Raw genomic sequence first — 19,866 nt, forward strand, 5'->3', positions numbered from 1 at the left:
AAAAAATTATCCAGTTTTGATAAAGAGATAAGTCAACAGTGAAGAGCTACTATGTGCCATGTCTTCAGTTGTGTTCTTTCCCAAGTGAGTAATCTCAAGATTAAGACCACTTTGCCTATATGCCCAGTATTGAAGATGAATCCTTGTTTCAAAATGGTCGTCTATTAATTTTGCACTATGCCTGGTGACTACAGGGGAATGATCTGAAATTCATTTTCTACAAAGTTAAACTTTTAAAAAATGTGGGGAAAGGCTGGACATTTTAATACTTTGCACCTTTATTTCTTTTTTAAAAAACAGACATTTGTTTCCTACTTCAGCAAAAACAAAGGAGGATGAAACTTGACTGATAACCTAAATGGACATTTTTAAGAGGCATTGTAGGAAGAAAAGAAGAAAATAACTTGCCAGGTATGATTACTGGATAACAGATAATACCTTTTTATTTACATTTAGCTGACCAAAAAGATAGGCAAGTATTTTTTTAAAAAAATCTCAAGACAGAAGATGCTATGTTTAAATAACAGGTACATGATTTCTCCAGACACATCCATTCTCAGCCCCAGACAAGGTCTCTCGATGCATCCAGCATGCTTTTTCTAAATGAAAATTCTTATATACAAGCCCTTGGACCAGAGAAGCTTCCTTGGGAACTATTTTTTCTTATGGGCATTTTACAGTGATGTTGGTATAACCAAATTTCTACTAAGAATTTAACTTTACGCTTAGTTGGGTAATACAATGAAATATCTAGCTCACTTTCTTTATAATCTAACTAACTGCCTCAATCCACCTGTGAAACATCAGATCTTCCCCAAATGCTCTGTGTATAAGGGGGACACGTTACTCCTTAAGCAGTACTTTACATGTGTGCATTCTTCACTGTAGTGTACAAAATGACTCTTCAGAATATGTACAGCACTTTTTAAAAGTGTTGACTTTTTCTCTCTTTTCCAAAACAGCAAATTCTTGATTAACCATGTCCCACACAACCACCTTCAACTCTGGGATGTTAGCAAAGCTGTAACTAGGGACTCGATTCCTCCCGGTTACACACATTCTTGGACGACTTCTATCAACCACAATAAATATGGGCTCAAAACTAGACAAATTCTCCAAATTTAATTAATATTATCCAAACAAAAACACCGGGGAAAGAAATCTGCTGGTCTTCTTTCCAAATATAATGCATCCCAAAGTAAAATATAAAAGTTTTAGTTTAATAATGTACATAAAAGTCTTTGTTCAAGTATAAATGACAAGCTTGATTTTAAAGGAAATCACCCTCTGGTGGCCTAGCTGGAGGAAGAAAAAGAAAAAGAAAGAAAGAAAATCATCCCCATCATATGTACATAATTGCATTCTAAAGCAATCTTGGGGACCTTGCACAGTGTTTGGGGTCACATGTCACTGCTCTACTCCAGGAACATGGCCACATGAAAGCAGATTGTAACTCATGAGTTATTATACACTGAGATTTTTGCATATAAGGTACTTCATGAGGCAGAATGGCAAAAAGGACATTTAAATGCAGAACTTATATTCATCTACAGGAATAATATTTCCCAGTTGTGAACTAATTACTATACTTGGAAAATGCTAGCATCCTCATAAATATTTTGGTTAAATTATGGTGCAAAACCTGAATTTTGCAAACTTCAAAAAGGCACATTTTTGTGACATCTCCTAAGCATTTCTCTGAGAGCCTAAGGAATGCTATTAACTTCATGAAACATTTCACTCCCTAGAAGAGTCTTCACCAAGAAGATACCTCAGAGGTACAGACTTCCTGAGGACTGTAAGAAAAATCTGTGGGTTCATAAGTGGAGGAAAAAAACAACTATGAAATGTAGAACCAGCTGAGAACTCACCGTGAGGAACGGATGAAGTGTGATAGGCTTGCTCCTGGCCGAAAATATTACTGTCCTTCTATAAACTGCTGGAATGCTTTTTTCACTTTACTGTGGAACATTGCCATTTCTGCAAATGGGTTCCAAGGCATGCCCTTGTAAAAATGCAGCTGCAGGGCTTCCCTGGTGGCTCAGTGGTTGAGAGTCCGCCTGCCGATGCAGGCGACGCGGGTTTGTGCCCCGGTCCGGGAAGATCCCACATGCCGCGGAGTGGCTGGGCCCGTGAGCCATGGCCGCTGAGCCTGCGCGTCCGGAGCCTGTGCTCCGCAACGGGAGAGGTCACAACAGTGAGAGGCCCGCACACCGTTAAAAAAAAAAAAATGCAGCTGCAGCCCTGCGTGGTAACTGCACGAGGCAGGTATGGATGTGTTCCAGATGTGGGGAAGATGATCACAGTCATTCTTTCTGGGAAAGAGTATGAACCAACTGCTTTCTCTTTAAACATCACAAGATATCAGCTCTACTAAGAAAACTGATTGGTAGCAGTAGAAAAGCGGGTGATTTGGGAATATGAAGAACCCCGGGAGGTGGGGCAGACTAAGAGGAAGCCTCTGAGTCAGGAGAGGAGGCCAGCAAACATCACAGGTTTAATGGACCCCAAGGGCATTAGGGGATAGAGAGGGCTGCAAAAATTGAAGCAAGAAAGACCTTGTTCTTAGGAAAGGAGGTGGAAATATACATTTTCCTTCGTTCAGACTGTTGACACTACCCTGTTGCCACGATCCAAAACTCAGGCAAGTTCCTTGAGTATTAAAGGACAGCTATGTTAGGGTTTAGCCTTCCTCAGAAGGCTTGGCCTCGTAACCCATGGTAGCATGATATTGTTTCTGTGGGAAAAGTGTTTCAAAGTATAAGCCAGTTGTTTGGAACATGATAGAGAATCTCTTCATAAGATTACTCACTTCTGGGCAATTCTTTATGTGCATTCTCAGTTTTAGGATGTAATCAACGTGCTTTGAATCTCCAAAATATATTCTATGGTGTATAGAAAACAAATGAACCTTTTATAAGGAATTAAAAAATGCCCAACATTGGGCTTCCCTGGTGGTGCAGTGGTTGAGAGTCCGCCTGCCGATGCAGGGGACGCGGGTTCGATGCAGGGGACGCGGGTTCGTGCGCCGGTCCGGGAAGATCCCACATCCGCGGAGCGGCTGGGCCCGTGAGCCATGGCCGCTGAGCCTGCGCGTCCGGAGGCTGTGCTCCGCAACGGGAGAGGCCACAACAGAGAGAGGCCCGCGTACCACACACACAAAAAAGGCCCAACATTTGTGTTACAGAGATGAAACTTTTGTACCGTACATTCATATACAGCAATACTCCCTACTGACATTTATTACTTAAATGATACTAGGTGCTGCAGAATAAATGTCTCTTTCATACATATGGCAAATCCAATAATCCATCACTTCGATAAACCATTCCATTAGTAGGGAATAACTACAAATATTCTATATGCAAGTGCTTTATAGCATTCTGGAAATACAATCAAGAGGCAATGCTTTAGGGCTACACATTAAGGCTACCTTGGTTATTTAAAATGTGTATAAGCAACAAGGGCACTTTTGCAAAATATAGTATAAATTAAACAGTATCTCCATCTTAGGAAAAGAGAAGCTATTACAAGCCAACTGCACATCGAAAATGGTATCTTACAACTTCCTGCTATTATTCTAATGCAGGACAGATTATTGCTCACAACTGCACATTTCAGAACACAAAGAAATTTTCATATTTTTGTTACCTTTTAAGCAAGGTGACATCAGAATAAAAACTTTTAAAATTAAGCTTTTCTTTTCTGTTAAAAGTAAAATTTATTACAATACAGTAAGTGTAAGTGTTATTAAAAATGCTGGTTAAAATTATAAAGTGTCTATATAATTTTTCTAATATAAATGTTGGAAATAACTTTAACAGTTCTATACGTACATAGTACACTGAAAACATAAAATCATGCATAAGGCTGAAATATCACTTTGCATATTATCCTTTTAGGTATCACTCTTGTCTTCTGCTCCCAGGATCATTCCAGAATATGAAGGGGTTACAAACTTCAAGCTTTCAGTGTTTTGAATGTATGTCTGTTATCACACATTAACAATGCTTTAAAATCACTGCTTACATTCTAATCACGTGGTTCTAGTTCCCATATTTCCCTTTCTCGATAGGCCTTGGACAAAAAGTTGAGCTAGAAAACCTGTGATTACAGGACCCAGCATGACATGAATTCTCAGATTCATTTAAAAGTGGCATAAAGTGTTATATATATATATATATATTTTAAAAGTCCTACAGGACATGAAAGACAAGTACATCACATGTAAATAAAATTAAGCAGCTCACCCTCTGCTTGCTTACTTGGCTCCACGTCTCTATAGAAAGGAGAAGCCGAGCCATGAAGAAGATAGGGCAAATCAGAACTGCTGGGAGTGCGTGTGTTTAGCGGGGCTGGTGAAGGTGGGTGGGCAGCAGCACAGGGAAGGAACTGGGGAGAAATGTCAGATTATGAAGGGAAATGAAACAGCGTTACTTATCCATTCTTCCCCATCTTGCTAAAGCAGGGGCCGGTTCCAGCCCAGCCTCCCTCCCCTGCCTCCCAGTGAGGGATCTGTCCCCCCAGCACTGTGAAGGCAGCCACTGCCTTTCAGACAATGTGAAGCCATAGCTGTTGCCTACTGAGAACACTTCACAAATGTGAGGAACAGCCTATAAAGTATAGGTTTGGACATTTCATGAATTCCAAGGACAGGCTGAAGTAGGCCTCAACACGAGGGGCAGGGGAAACAGTTTTTACAAGCAGCTAACACCCAGAGAGACTAAGGGGTTCAGTCAAGGGGAAGGCAATGCTTCTTCCTTCATGACAGCGCTTCTCAGACTTTAATGTGCCTGCGATTCACCTGGGGTCTCATCAAAATGTATTAGGTTGAGGATGGGGCCCCAGACGCTGCATTTGTAATAAGCTCCTATGGACCATGCTTCGAGATGCTGATGCTCTTGGTCTATGGACCACACTTGGAGAAGCAAGAGTCTGCAACATAAAGAGGGAGCCGCCTCTGTCTTTCTGGGCCACAGGTATATCTTGGAAGTCCTGGGCAGAGCTAAAACAGCCCCAGTGCTACGTGCCCACTCAAGCACATCCCCGGGCCAAAGGTGGAGATGCTGCACACTGAGTGAGCAACTGTCTACAAGACTGAGTTAACATTTTCTGAGAGCACCATGACTCTATGAAAAGCGAAACAAATAACATAATTCAACTTGAGTAAATGGAGAGGTCTACTGGCTGGGAATAAAACTAACCTTTTCCCCATGTAGTCCTCCTTAAAGTGAACATGATTACAAAGGTATAAAGAAACAGTATATTAAATTTCATAGTAAAAGGCCACATGTGCACACATATACATACAGTATGAATTCTAAGAAATTAAATGCATTTAGTCAGAATGAAGCACGTGCTACCACTGCTCCCAGCTAAAATCATCTCCTCTTCCAAATACAAGGAAAAAACCTTGAATTGTAAGGAAAATCACTGCATTGCCTGCCAGCACCAGGCCACAGGCTCCCCACTTGATCTGAAACACAAAAAAAGAGGATTAAATCTTTACTTTCTTTATACTGTATTCTTTGCAAATTTGTTATTTCCTGCTTTAGAAACATCCAATGAAATATTACATAAAACTGCTAAAAGGCTTAATAATCTAATAGACAGGAGAGAGTGAACTGTTCAATAATTAGTCTAATTACTTCGTGATGCTTATTAATTAAGTCTGGTATCATCCTTAACGTTTTCCCCATTAGACATAATTCTATACTTGTTTTCAGTAGACAATGACTGCCTTAAGTAAAATACATGAAGCAAGATTACAAAGGGTCCAATTACAATATTGGGTACTCAGTTCTGTAGGTATTGCCTTCTTTCATGAAAACAGGAATTGGAGAGTTACGGATTGATTTGTTTCTTTTCTAGGCAAGAAAAGGTTTTAAGTAATACTCTGCATGCAAATAAAAAGAGCTTTCCAGCAGGGCAGATAGTTTTCCAGAGGCACAGTTGGGGATGAGAGTACCCTCTAGTGGGCATTTTTTGTTTTAATTTAACAAATAGAAAACATCAATGAAAGTTTCCTCATAAAACGTGATGCAGTATTTGAAAGGTAAAAATAGAAATCTTTAGGGCAAAATTTAAGAAGTACTAGTCTAAGGCACAAGAAGAATAAGATAATGAAAATATGACATCTAAAACCTTCCATGCAGACTTCCCTGATGCCACAGTGGTTAAGAATCTTGCCTGCCAATGCAGGGACGGGTTCGATCCCTGGTCCAGGAAGATACCACATGCCGCGGAGCAACTGAGCCTGTGCACCACAACTACTGAAGCCCATGCGCCGCAACTACTGAGCCCACGTGCTGCAACTACTGAAGCCTGCGCTCCTAGAGCCCGTGCTCTGCAACAATAGAAGCCACTGCAATGAGAAGCCCATGCACTGCAATGAAGAGTGGCCCCTGCTGGCCGCAACTAGAGAAAAGCCTATGTGCAGCAACGAAGACCCAACACAGCCAAAAATAAATTTAAAAAAAACAAAAAACAAAAGACTTCCACGCTTCTGTTATCTAGACAGAGTTCAAACTGGCCTGGCATTCCAGACCCTTCCCAGTCAGGCTTCCCCAGCCTTTCTATCCTCAACCATTCCCTTTTTGCTCCATCATATTGGACTGCTCTTTATTCCACATACTGCATTTTTGCACTTGGATGCCATTCCATACAATAGCCTTCCCTACTTTACACAAAACATTATTTATCCTTAGAGGCCACATCAAATGCCAGTTGTAATTTCTCTCTTCTCGGTGCTCCTATGGCATTCTGATCATGTTTTAATGACCACGCTTGGTATATTTATAGTACACTTGCCCATCAGGCAAGTTTCTGTGCTCTTTGAGAACAGAGACAGTATCTGGTTCTTATTCTTAGTGTCCTATAAATAGCATATGCTCCAAAGATGTTTACTGCATGAATAAATAACACTTGTGCAGATCTGATATTCAATGCCCCAAGTAAGAGTTTCATGAAGTTGAAACAGTATGTAATTGGGGGAAATAAAAGCAAATAGTATGAAAGACAGTGAATGTCAAAGAACTGAATAAATTATACCCATAATGTGTATTTCAGAGACAAAAAGAAAAATTTTATATTTGATATCGATGAAATAAAGTGCATATTTTACGTCAAGACAAGAAAAAATTAAACATAAAATTTTTCTCTGCCTGTTTGGGCCTCCTCCCTCCCCTTCAGTGTGTACTGTGCATTTGCATTAACCAGACTTCCTTCGGAGATAATTTTCCTTTTTAATCTCATAAAGGGTCACAACTGCTTAGGAGATAACCTTCCTTCTTAATCCTGTAAGGGACCACGATTACCCATGACCCACTACTTACTTTATACATGCCAATCTGGATTGCATAAACTGTCAATAGTATGTCATTTGATATATAACCATTTGTCTCTAAAACTTATGTAACTGTGCTTTGATCTCTAACATGTGGAACAGTCGTCTCCTGGGTTATAATCCTCAGGTCGGCTCAAATAAAATTTTCCATTTCTTTTTTAGGTCGATGATTGATTAGTTTTTTTCTTCAACAATATGAAGATGTCATCTTATTCACTGTATCGTCTAGTAGCTGTACAGTTGTCCCTCAATATATGCCTATTGTGTTGAGGATTGTGTCTATGATGCCATTTGCAGGAGAAGAATTTGGTATGTTGTGATTTATAATAAGAATTTGGTCTTTGTCCCCATTTCTTGCACAGAGCTTCTAAAACCCTTGGAATTTCCTAAGTGATGAGAGTGGTAAAGGTGACTTTTTTTATGTGAATGAGGTAACTTTGGAAAGCACCTAAGGATGGAAGCCGGTTGCAGGAGGAGACAACCATGTGACTAGACAGTTAGAACTTTCAGTCCCACCCCCAACCTCCAGGGACAGGGGGCTAGGGGGCTGGAGGTTGACTCAATCTCCAATAGCCAATGGTTTGATCCATCATGCCTGTGTAACGAAGTCTTCATAAAAACTCAAAAGGATAGGATTCGGAGAACTTCCAGGTTGATGATTTGCTGCTCTGGGGAAAGTGGTACCCTCAGAGAGGTCATGGGAGCTCCATGGTCTTTCCCCACACCTTGCCCTATGCATCTCTACCATCTGGCTGCTTCTCAGTTATATCCTTTTACAACAAACTGGGAATCCAGGGAGTAAATGGGTTCCCTGAGTTCGAACAAATTAATCGAACCCAAGGAGGGGGCCATGGGAATCCCTGATTTATAGCCAGTCAGTCAGAAGCACACGTAACAAGCTGGACCTGTGACTGGCGTCTGAAGAGGGAGGCAGTCTTGCGGGACTGAGCCCTGAACCAGTGGAATCTGCTGTTACTCTAGGTAGACAGAGTCAGAATTGAGCACAACTGTAGGACACCCAGCTGGTGTGTAAGACTTGCTCCTCAGTGGTGTGGGGAACAACCCCCCGAACCACACACACACACACACACACACACACACACACACACTCACACACACACACACACACACACACTCACACACATTGGAATTAGGTGATCAGGACCCCTTTTGATGTTGACTTTGGAACTAGCAGAGTATTGCTATAGTAGTCTCTGGATGGCCCTACAATAAAAGGTAAGGATTTCAGAACAATTCTAGAAAATAGCTTACAGTAGAAAAAGCAAGAAATCACTTGGTCTGGCTAAAAGTTGTAAGAGAAACAAAGAAAGCATTCTGCAAACATGGGCAAGATACTGACAGGTGGCTCTAAAGTGGGGGAATAGAGAAACTAAAAATATGCCTGGCCTTGAGGCTTAAGTCAGAGCAGGGGAAATGAAATTTGTGGTTCCAGACGCAGGCCTGTGGAGTAAACTCAGCAATAACTGGGCAAAACAATAGACAACAAAACTTACCACGTCCACACGAGCAAGAATAACAGGAAATCCAAAGGCAGAAACAACAATTCCGGTAGTGAAAAAATAAGCCAGTTCCCGACAGGCACTACTTGTTGCATCGGAGTCATATGTTGCTCGTTTGGCAATGAAATAGGGGATGGGAGAGATGGCATGGAATATCAGGACAAACAAGGGCCAGTAAACACTGTTGGTTGCACCCAGAAGAAACCCAAAAGGAAAAGTTACAGTTACATCATAATTAAAGATATATTGCTGTTTCAAAGTTAATATTACTTTAAATGTCTAGGTCAACGATTACTTTCATTTGTCACTATTAATACATGAGATGATTTCTACCAGGAACAGTTAAGAAGTAGCAATCATTAAAAATTACTAGTCCATTAATCTGTAGATAACTTATATTGTGTTAAGAAACAACTACACAATGTAAAATCTAGAATCTTTATTGTTTTCTGTATTATTGAGCTGTCATTTCTTTAGGGACAGAATCTTAACTCAGTCATCTTTGCTTTCCCTATAGAACATAGCACAGTGCCTTGCACATGCTAATTCAGTAGAGATCTTTTGAATGCACGCAGGTGGAAACTTTCGCTTGCTTGGAATAAGACCCAGATTCCTTGCCCTGGCCTACAAAGCCTCACATGATTTGGCCAATTTCTTCCATTCATTCTGTGTCATCTTCCCTTCATTCGCTCAATCTGTAGCCACACCAGCCTTTCTGTTCCTTAAACACTCCCTCTGCCTGAATGCCCTCCCCTGACTCATCAAGCCTGATAAGCTTATTCATCCAGCAAGTCTCAGCTTAAAGACAAGCTCTTCCATGCAGCCCTCCCTGACTCTCCCAGGGAAACTCAGATTTACCTTCTCAAAGCTCTCACTGTACTTTGTACACTCTCTACTAGAGCTGTCAGCTTACTGACTGGACTGTTTACCTGTCTCTCACTCATAACTAGAACTGTAAACTCCTTGAGGACAGGACTGTGTCTCTTCATTCTTGTGTCACCAGCTGGTCCAGAGGAGGTTTTCAATAAATGCTTATTAAATGAATACATCAATTTTAAACAGAGCTTTGGTCTGCACAAATACAAGTGACCCAGGAAGGGACTGGGTTCATAATTTGGACTTCATTAACTCATCGGTTAGAGCTTGGTGCTAAACTGACCAAACTCCCTAATACCCATACTAACAGTGACAAAGACACACAAAAAATAGTTCTTTTGGAAATGATAACTTACCCATAATCCTCTAAGGCACATCCCAGCATAAGAAAAGTCAGCCCAATAGCCCCACTGAAGGATAATGCCACAAGAGCTGTGAAAAATAAAACCAAGAGTTATAGGTCCCCGTGGTTGTCAGAGACTGGGGGCGGGGGGAGAGGAATGCAGAGGGCCTCTTTTTGGGTTGATAAAATGTCCTGGAATTAGAAAGTAGTAACCTCGTGAATATACTAAAACCCACAGAATTTTACACTTTAAAAAGGTTAATTTTATGTCATGTGAATTATATCTCGATTTTAAATGTTTTAATAAAAAAAAGAATGCAGTGATTTACTTATTTCATTGGTTAATGTTACATTTGACTAGCAAATGACCACCTATGTGCATTTTTAAATCATCAGGTGGCGAAAGAGCTCAAGCCTTTCCAGTACTCAACCCCTATCTAACATATGAATTCCCTCTATATTTGTCCCAAGAGCCAGCCAGCCAGTCGATACAACTCCACTGAAGGGAAACTCACTACCACTGAGGAAGGTCATTTCATTCTGATAGTCTTTAAATGCTGAAAACCCTTTTTCCTTAAATTAAACCCCAAACTGCCTCCTAGCAATATATACCCTTTGATCATTGTGCCCTCCAAACCACAGTGCTTCAAGTATTTGAATACTGATGCTTCCCAATTAGTGTCCCCTGAATATTTACTCCCTGCATCTGTTACACTAATCTTTGAGGAGGCAGGAACATGCTTGTTTTGTCCACTGCTGAGTGGGAGACGGAATGTGAGTTGTTAAAAAATCTTGAGCTCTGAGTCACCAACATGGGTTCAAATCTTAACTCTGTCACTGACTGGTTGTGTGATCTTGGGTAGAAGGTGAACCTCTTTAAATCCGATTTTTCACCTGTAAAATGCGAATCATGGTGCCACCTTATTAGGGAGTTTATGGGAATCAAATGAGATAATCTATGTAAAGTGCTTGGATGTGCTTTGATAAAGGTAGCAATCAAAAGCACAGGACACTGAATTATCCAAATATTCCTCTGAAAAACCGCCATAATACTCAAAATTAGTCACTGACTAAACTAATTAACATTTTGATTGCTTCCTTTTACTTTAAAGGCAATTTGGGGAGACTTTTATAGGAAGATACCAAGGTGATTTTAAAACATCTGGGAGTATACAGATGGTAGGGGACAAGGAAGCACTGTCAATTTTATGTATTTTTCCATTTAGCACATGTCACTTTCGGGAAAAAAAAAATGTACAAAAGTAACTTGTCCCGTATTGTTTCATTACAGATGACCTTTTCCTCATTGGCTTTGTCCCCTGCCTGTGCCTGGTCACCTGAACTACTCTGTCCTCCGGGAGACCATTCAAAGCTAGGAATCATAGATCTCTTGCTTCTGTTCAGGGACACCAGTCACTCAAAGGTCACAACTATATCGCCAGTGGATGCTCTTTACCCCCCTTTTTCTTTTTCAGGAATTGCATCCTCGGCTATCTCTTAAACTTGGAGCTAACCAGGAATAGAATTTCATCTCTCTTGTCACTTTACACTCTTGCTGGGACATTGCATTCAACCCAAAGCTCCCTGGTACCACAAGGACCCAGCTACATCTGAGGCTGCAGCCCAGAGCAGGTTCTAAGAGCTTGGCCTGCACCTCCAACTCCAATCTGGACTTCTGTGGGTAGCCAACAAGGACCTCAACTTCAACATGTGTAAAACTGAAACAACCCCACCTTCTCCTCCCAAACACACACTTCTTCCCTTTGAAGGCTCTATCTTCAAAGACCGACACCAACCCTACACTCCGTTTTCTAGAAAATCAGTAAGTCAAGGTGACTCAGTCTCCCAGACCTCACTCAAACACACTGCTGAAGACTGAGTGATTGGGCTTCCCTGGTGCTGCAGTGGTTAAGAATCCACCTGCCAATGCAGGGGACATGAGTTCGAGCCCTGGGCCAGGAAGATTCCACATGCCACGGAACAACTAAGCCCGTTCACCACAACTACATAGCCTGCACTCTAGAGCCCGCGAGCCACAGCTACTGAAGCCCGCGGGCCTAGAGCCGGTGCTCTGCAACAAGAGAAGCCACCGCAACAAGAAGCCCACGCACCGTAACAAAGAGTAGCCCCCGCTCGCCGCAACTAGAGAAAGATCGCACACAGCAACAAAGACCCAACTCAGTCAAAAATAAATAAATAAATAAAATTAAAAAAAAAAAAGACTGAATGATTGTGTCCCTCCCCCCAAATTCATATATTAAATCCTAAAGTCCAATGAGATGGTGTTAGGAGGTGATAAGGTCATGAAGGTGGAGCCCTCGTGAATGGGATTAGTACCCTTATAAAAGCGGCTCCATAGAGCTTCCTTGCCCCCTCTGCCATGTGAGGACACAGCAAAAAGATGGCTGACTAGGAACCAGGAAGCAAGTCTTCACCAGACAACAAATCTGCTGGCACCCTGATTTTGGAGATTCCAGCCTCTAGAACTAAGAAATAAATGTTGTTTAAGCCACCCAGGTTATGGTATTTTTGTCCTAGCAGTCCTAAAGGACCAAGACAACCACCTCTTCTCTTGTGCCCCCAGCTACTGTCCCCGTGAAGACCCTTATCATCTCATGCCTGCCTTCATCTCATGACTCTGCCAATCCATCCTCCACACAGCAGACAATGATGTCTCAAATACATAAAGCTGGTGTCACCCCTTCACAGTTGCTTTCACAGCCTATGAGTTGTTCGAGCACTGGAGGCGCACCTCTGCCATTGTTCTAGCACTGGAGGCGCACCTCTGCCGTGCGTCACATGTTCTCTCCCCTTGGAATAAACTCTGCCCTCACCCCATCCTTTGCCAGGTGAAGCCTTACTGATCTTTTTAGATTCAGGTCAAGAATTGCCTCTTTTGCGAAAGTGGTCCCCTTCCTCCCTGGAGCAGGGTTCAATAATCCCATCTGTATTAATCTCCTAGGGCTGCTATTAATAATGTACCACAAACTGGGTGGCTTAGAAGAACAGAAATTTATTCTCTCACAGTTCTAGGGGCTTGACACCTGCTCCCTCTGAAGGCTCTAAAGGAAGACTCCTTCCTTGCCTCTTCCTAACTCCTGCAATCTCTGGTCCTCCCTGTCTTGCAGTTGCATCGTTCCAATTTCTGCCTCTGTCTTCATATGGTATTCTTCCTATATGTCTCCATGTCCAAATTTCCCTTTTCTTATAAGGACACTAGTCCTTGGGTTAGAGTCCAACTAATCCAATATCATCCTAACTTGATTACATCTGCAAAGACCCTATTTCCAAATAAGGTCAAATTCACAGATACTGGGGAGTTAGAGCTTGAACATATTTATTTGGGGGACACATTCAACCTACAACGCCATCTTTGTGCTCCCATTGTATCTGAGCACACCTTAGACATTTAAACAGTAACAATTATTTCCAGCTCTGTCAAACAACAACTTCTCATTTATCTTTTCATTCCAAGCCTCAGGCATACAGTAGTCCCTCTTTAAAAGTTGAATAATCTGCAAAAAGCTTCCTTTCCTTAGTCCTTTTCCATTTCATAGCCTATCTTCCTTGTTACTGTATCACAATTTCTAACACATTCACACATAAACATTATTATGTGATAGTTTCCGGGCATGACTAAACACAGTGTAGTGCTGATACTTGTCATCTGCTTTCTGCATTGGCTTCAAATGGATATATTTCACAATGGACACTATCCAAGTAAATCATGTTTACTAAATTAATGCCGAATATAAAAGTCAGCCAGAAATAATTTTAAAATGTGTCTGCTACTAACAGTTTCACACTCAGCTAAATTTCATAGTGAACACACACATGTGTACAAAGACACCCATACGCATGTTTACAGCACATGTTGATTAACTGGAGAGGGAAGATCTTTGCGTACAAATATCAAGGATAGGAACTCCCACGTGGAAAGAGTTATGCTACTCTATTCAAAAGATGAGAAATCTAAGGGTGTCCTACCAAACCAACAGGAAGCCTTCCAATAGCCTCTCCTAGAACTGCCATTCACCATTCCTCTGAAGACAAATAGATGAGGGAACTGGTGTTCTTGGTACCCCTTTTTAAATCAACTGCCCCATGCAAAAACACGTACTGCACAAAGACCTACTGTATAGCACAGGGAACTATATTTAATATTTTGTAATAACCTATAAGGGAAGAGAATCTGAAGAATACATAATATACATGTATATACATATACATTTATATATATATATATATGAATAGCTGTGCTGTAGACCTGAAACTAACACGATATTGTAAATCAACTACACCCGAATTTTTAAAAAAGTCCTGCACAAACACTACCTTCTTGTCTGTCCATAAATGAATAAAGGCTGATGAAAGCAGCGATAAAATTCCACCTAATCTACTCTCCACAATTAAGACAAATACAGCATTTCAGGGCGCTTTCCGCTGACACCCGCCTGCAGCCAACTCTGCCTAGTTGGAAAAATCATCGGGAACAACAGATTTAAGTGCCCCAATGCCGAGACAATGGTTCCTCTGAAAGAATCGGGAAACTCGGCGAAGCGGCAGGAAAAGGGAGGAGAGGCATTAGGGTGGACATGTCAGGAAGTGAAAGCCCAGTTTAAAACTCGGCAGAGGAGGGGGTGGGGGGACGCTCCCAGGAACTGGGAAGGAACCAGGGAGGTGATGCCCCCGGGGCTAGCCGGGGTCTCCCAGGGAGGGACTGCTCCCGACGAGGGCTCCGCCTGCAGCGACCCGGACACTCCGGGCGAAACGTGAAGGCCAGTATCCTTGCAGAAAAAGGGTTGAGGTTCCCCAAAACACGTCTCCACCCGTACCCCAAGGGGCGAAGGAAGCAAGCGAGCTGCTTCCCACCGGGAAAGGAGGGAAGGGTGGCAGGCCTGAGGGAGGCCGTTCCCCACCCACACGCTGAAGGCGCAGCTCCAGCCTCATCCCAGAGCCGAGGCGGCGATCCTACGGCAGGACCAGCGAGCCGGGGACCTCGGAAGTACCTTTAACGCCCGCCATGTCTCCCGAGCTGGGGCCGCGGCTGCTTCCGGCTTCTTGCCACGGCCCCTGCCCCCGCCCAGGCCCGGTCCATGGCCGTACCTAGGGTGCCGAGCCCGCCCCGCCACGCAGAGCTCCGCCCCTGCCGAGCCAGATCTCCCCCGTCCCCGCCGCTCAGAACCCCTCCCCTGCCGGTTCCTATAGATCTTCCCCACGGCTCAGCCACCCAGAGCCCCGCCCCTGCTGGTCTCCACCCCCGCCACTCTGAACCCGCCCCTGCCGGTCTCGATCGACTGTCCCCCAGGCCCAGCCACTCAGAGCCCCGCCCCTGAGGGTCCCGATCTCCGCCTCCCACCCCCCTGCCCAGCCACCCAGAGCCCCGCCCCTGCCGGTCCGAGCCCGCCCTCGCCACTCAGAGCCCCACCCCGCCCCGCAGAACCCCGCCCCTACCCCGATCGCGCTGATAGGCTTGCCACGCAAATCCTCTTTCTCTCCGTAGCCGCGACTTTGCTCCACTAGCTCTCCTGCTAGGTCCTAAGCATATGCATAATCCCGGAACTGGCCCCACGCTCCTCTCTTCCATCTGTGGCTGGGACCCTGGCTGCGCCGAACCGCTAGGTACGCGGGCCCAGACGCTCCCCCACAGCCCACCAGGACGCGTCCAGCACGGCGCGGAAGGAATCTCTGCGTGAGGGTGGAGAAGATGGAGAGAGGACTCGGAAAGTTACAGTCGGTAGAGGAGGAAGGAATACCCTCTTACTCTGGCATTACATTCTCCAACCCTAGCGTGCGTTTGTGTGCCTGTCTGCGTTTACGTAACTGAGGCTATGGCGGAGGTAGGGATGGGGTCACCAGAGAAGAGGCCCCAAAGATCCTGTTTGTCTGGCCTTGCCTTGCTTAATACCAACTTGAGCACTTTTCGAGCACTAGCGTTTTCTTCGTTACACCCTGGTGTATCTATAGAGACAAAAACCAATAAGCTGTTTTGAGTCTGAGGCTTTCATGAACCTTTAAATAAATAGCTATTATTTTTATCCTTGGGGCCTCAAGGTCTGTAGGTAACCAAGGCCAATTTAGACTTCAAAGGGCCATTTCGTATTTTTCTTACAGGAACAGAGAGTTCTCTTGGTGGATACAATCTGCAAGAGACGTTAAATACTATCTGGTCCAAGCGCTTCATTTTACCTTTACGGAAAGAGGCTCAGAAGGGACAGGACTTGCCTGCTTCACACAGCTCTTTGGAGAAGGTTGGATTATGGGCCACTTATCTCTTATTCTAGCTGAGAAGCCCTCCACCTTATGGTGCTGCGCCTCTTCTATTGCTTTTTCTTAATTTTCAACAGGACTGAAAGATAAAGGGGTTCGTGGGAATCCAGGTTCCCCTGACTGTATAAGTACAAATTCTCACCACCAGCACCTTTCAGGATCCCTGCTCGGTTCCCTTCCCTTTTTCAAAACTGTACACTGAGCATATTATTGTCTCAACACAACGTTTAATTACTTGTGAGTTTATTTTTCTAGCTCCTCCCATTTCTCCTCATAGATGGAAAGTACACTTATTAAAAACTGTGTTGCTCTGAGGGTTGCCAGAGGAGAGGGGCGTGTGAAGTGGGGAAAACAGGTGAAGGGGATTAAGAGGTACAAATTTCAGGTTAGAAGATAAGTTAAGTCATGGGGATGTAGTATACAGCATAGGGAATATAGTCAATAACACTGTACTTTGTATAGTGACAGATGGTAGCTAGACTTATGGTGATCATTACTATGTTGTTCACCTGAAATTAATACAATATTGTAAGTCAATCATACTTCAATTTTAAAAATTAAAAAAACAACTTTATCACACACCCATGTATGTACCACCAAGACTTAGAAATACAATATTATATATACAGTTGAAGACTCCTGTCATCCCCTCTCAATTCTATTCCACTCCTATCCTCTAAAGAGGTAACTATTCTTAATTTATTTATAATTCCCATACATACTTCTATCCTTTTATAATATAAATGTATAAAAAAATTGTCTTGCACATGATTACATTTTGTATAGATGGCATCATACATGCTTCTATAATTTGTTTTTTCCCTCAACACTGTTTTTGAGATATATTGATAGTGATACAGAAAACTCTAGTTAATTCATTTTAAGTGCTGTGTAACATTCCATTAAATGACTATACCAGAAAACAAACAAACAAAACTGTGTTGCTAATCCCTGGCTCACTGCAGAGCTTGCAGATCCAGAATTACACTGCATTCTTTACTTTGTAGCCGGCAATCTATTCAGGGTCATTGAGAACTTCTCTTTCCCTATGTTGAGTTAAAGCACTCAGGGGAAAGTGCCCACCACCCAAACCCTTTAAGCCTGGGTTTTTGCTCCCGTACTGAAGTACAAAACTGCACTCATGAGAAAGACTCTCCTTAATTGATGATTTTCCATGGGGTCAAATCTCCCATTTCCCCTTCCATTCCCAATCACCCAGCAGGTGTCTAGAAAGCCATATGTAAGGGTTTGCCGAAGCCTTCCATGTCAGCCTGAGGTCAGTCCCGTGGAAGGGAAATGATTTTGGAGAAAAGTGACATTACTTCAGAGGCACAGCTTGGTTTGAGTACTGCCTTGGGCTTAGTAGTTAGAAACTGGAAGATAGTGAGAAGCAAAAAGGTAAGGAGTTTGTCCCAGGGTAATGTCTGGAATCAGAAAAATGCAGAGACATTGTCTCCAACAACTATTCTGCCCATACCAGCTGTCCTTTCCAGTTTACAAAGCACTTAAAAGAGAAAGCCATCTTGCCAGAGGCTTTAACCATCCTGAGAAAATCTACTTTCCTCTTGCCAAATGTTCACTGAAAAACTGTTCTTCTACTTACCCATTCTACATTTCCTCAACAATAAAAGAGGGGCCTTTATTGAGGGGGATTGGTTCAAGATGGCGGAGTAGAAGGATGTGCGCTCTCTCCCTCTTGTGAGAGCACCAGAATCACAACTAACTGCTGAACAATTATTGACAGGAAGACACTGGAACTCACCAAAAAAGATACCCCACATCCAAATACAAAGAGAAGCCACAATGAGACGGTAGGAGGGGCACAATCACAATAAAATCAAGTCCCATAACCGCTGGGTGGGTGACCCACAAACTGGAGAACAATTATACCACACAAGTCCACCCACTGGAGTGAAGGTTCTGAGCCCCACGTCAGGTTTCTTAACCTGGGGGTCTGGCAACGGGAGGAGAAATTCCAAGAGAATCAGACTTTGAAGGCAGCGGGTTTTGATTGCAGGACTTCAACAGAACTGAGAGAAAAAGAGACTCTACTCTTGGAGGGCACACACAAAGTAGTGTGCGCATCAGGACTCAGGGAAGGAGCAGTGATCCCATAGGAGACTGAACCAGACCCACCTGCTAGTGTTGGAGGGTCTCCTGAAGAGGTGGGGGGCAGCTGCAGCTCACTGCAGGGAAAAAGACACTGGCAGCAGAAGTTCTGGGACATACTCCTTGGTGTGAGCCCTCCCGGAGTCCGCCATAAACCCCATCAAAGAGCCGTAGTCTCCAGTGCTGGCTTGCTTCAAGCCAAACAAAGGGAGAGAACTCAGCCCCACCCATCAGCAGACAAGCGGATTAAAGTTTTACTGAGCTCTTCCCACCAGACCAACACCCAGCTCTACCCACCACCAGTCCTTCCCATCAGGAAGCTTGCACTAGCCTCTTATATAGCCTCAGAGGGCAGATAGCAGAAGCAACAACAACAATCCTGCAGCCTATGGAACAAAAACCACATTCACAGAAAGACAGACAAAATGAAAAGGTAGAGGACTATGTACCAGATGACGGAACAAGATAAAACCCCAGAAAAACAACTAAATGAAGTGGAGTTAGGCAATGTTCCAGGAAAAAGAATTCAGAATAACGATAGTGAAGATGATCCAGGATGTCGGAAAAAGAATGGAGGCAAAGATTGAGAAGACGCAAGAAATGTTTAACAATGACCTAGACGAATTAAAGAACAAACACCTAGAAGAATTAAAGAACAAACAGATGAACAATACAATAACTGAAATGAAAAATACAGTAGAAGGAATCAATAGCAGAATAACTGAGGCAGAAGAACGGATAAGTGACCTGGAAGACAGAATGGTGGAAATCACTGCTGCAGAACAGAATAAAGAAAAGAAATGAAGACAGCCTAAAAGACCTCTGGGACAATATTAAATGCACCAACATTCACATTATAGTGGTCCCAAAAGGAGAAGAGAGAGAGAAAGGACGCAAGAAAATATTTGAAAAGATTATAGTCAAAAACTTCCCTAACATAGGAAAGGAAATAGCTACCCAAGTCCAGGAAGCGCAGAGAGTGCCAGGCAGGATAAACCCAAGTAGAAACACGCCAAGACACATAGTAATCAAACTGACAAAAATTAAAGACAAAGAAAAATTATTAAAAGCAACAAGGGAGGGCTTCCTTGGTGGCGCAGTGGTTAAGATCTGCCTGCCAATGCAGGGAACATGGGTTCGATCCCTGGTACAGGAAGATCCCACATGCCGCGGAGCAACTAAGCCCGTGCACCACAACTACTGAGCCTGCGCTCTAGAGCCCGTGAGCCACAACTACTGAGCCCATGTGCCACAATACAGAAGCCCACGCATCCAGAGCCAGTGCTCTGCAACAAGAGAAGCCACCACAGTGAGAAACCCGCACACTGCAGCGAGGAGTGGCCCCCACTTGCCGCAACTAGAGAAATCCCGCATGCGCAACAAAGACCCAATGCAGCCAAAAA

At 43.3% G+C, this 19,866-nt stretch overlaps 1 protein-coding gene across 1 annotated transcript; it reads right to left on the reverse strand.

The window, feature by feature from the left end:
* Positions 1-235: 235 nt before the first annotated feature.
* On the reverse strand, positions 236-15,247 carry LEPROT (leptin receptor overlapping transcript). The gene is made up of 4 exons (XM_030865863.3): positions 15,094-15,247; positions 10,098-10,173; positions 8,860-9,046; positions 236-5,476 (listed from the first exon to the last, which is right to left on the reverse strand). The coding sequence occupies exons 1-4, from the start codon at positions 15,107-15,109 to the stop codon at positions 5,360-5,362; spliced, it is 396 nt and encodes a 131-aa protein (XP_030721723.1). The 5' UTR covers positions 15,110-15,247; the 3' UTR covers positions 236-5,359.
* Between the last annotated feature and the right edge of the window lie 4,619 nt (positions 15,248-19,866).

The sequence above is a fragment of the Globicephala melas genome, chromosome 1 (assembly GCF_963455315.2).
Source record: "Globicephala melas chromosome 1, mGloMel1.2, whole genome shotgun sequence".
NCBI lineage: Eukaryota > Metazoa > Chordata > Mammalia > Artiodactyla > Delphinidae > Globicephala > Globicephala melas.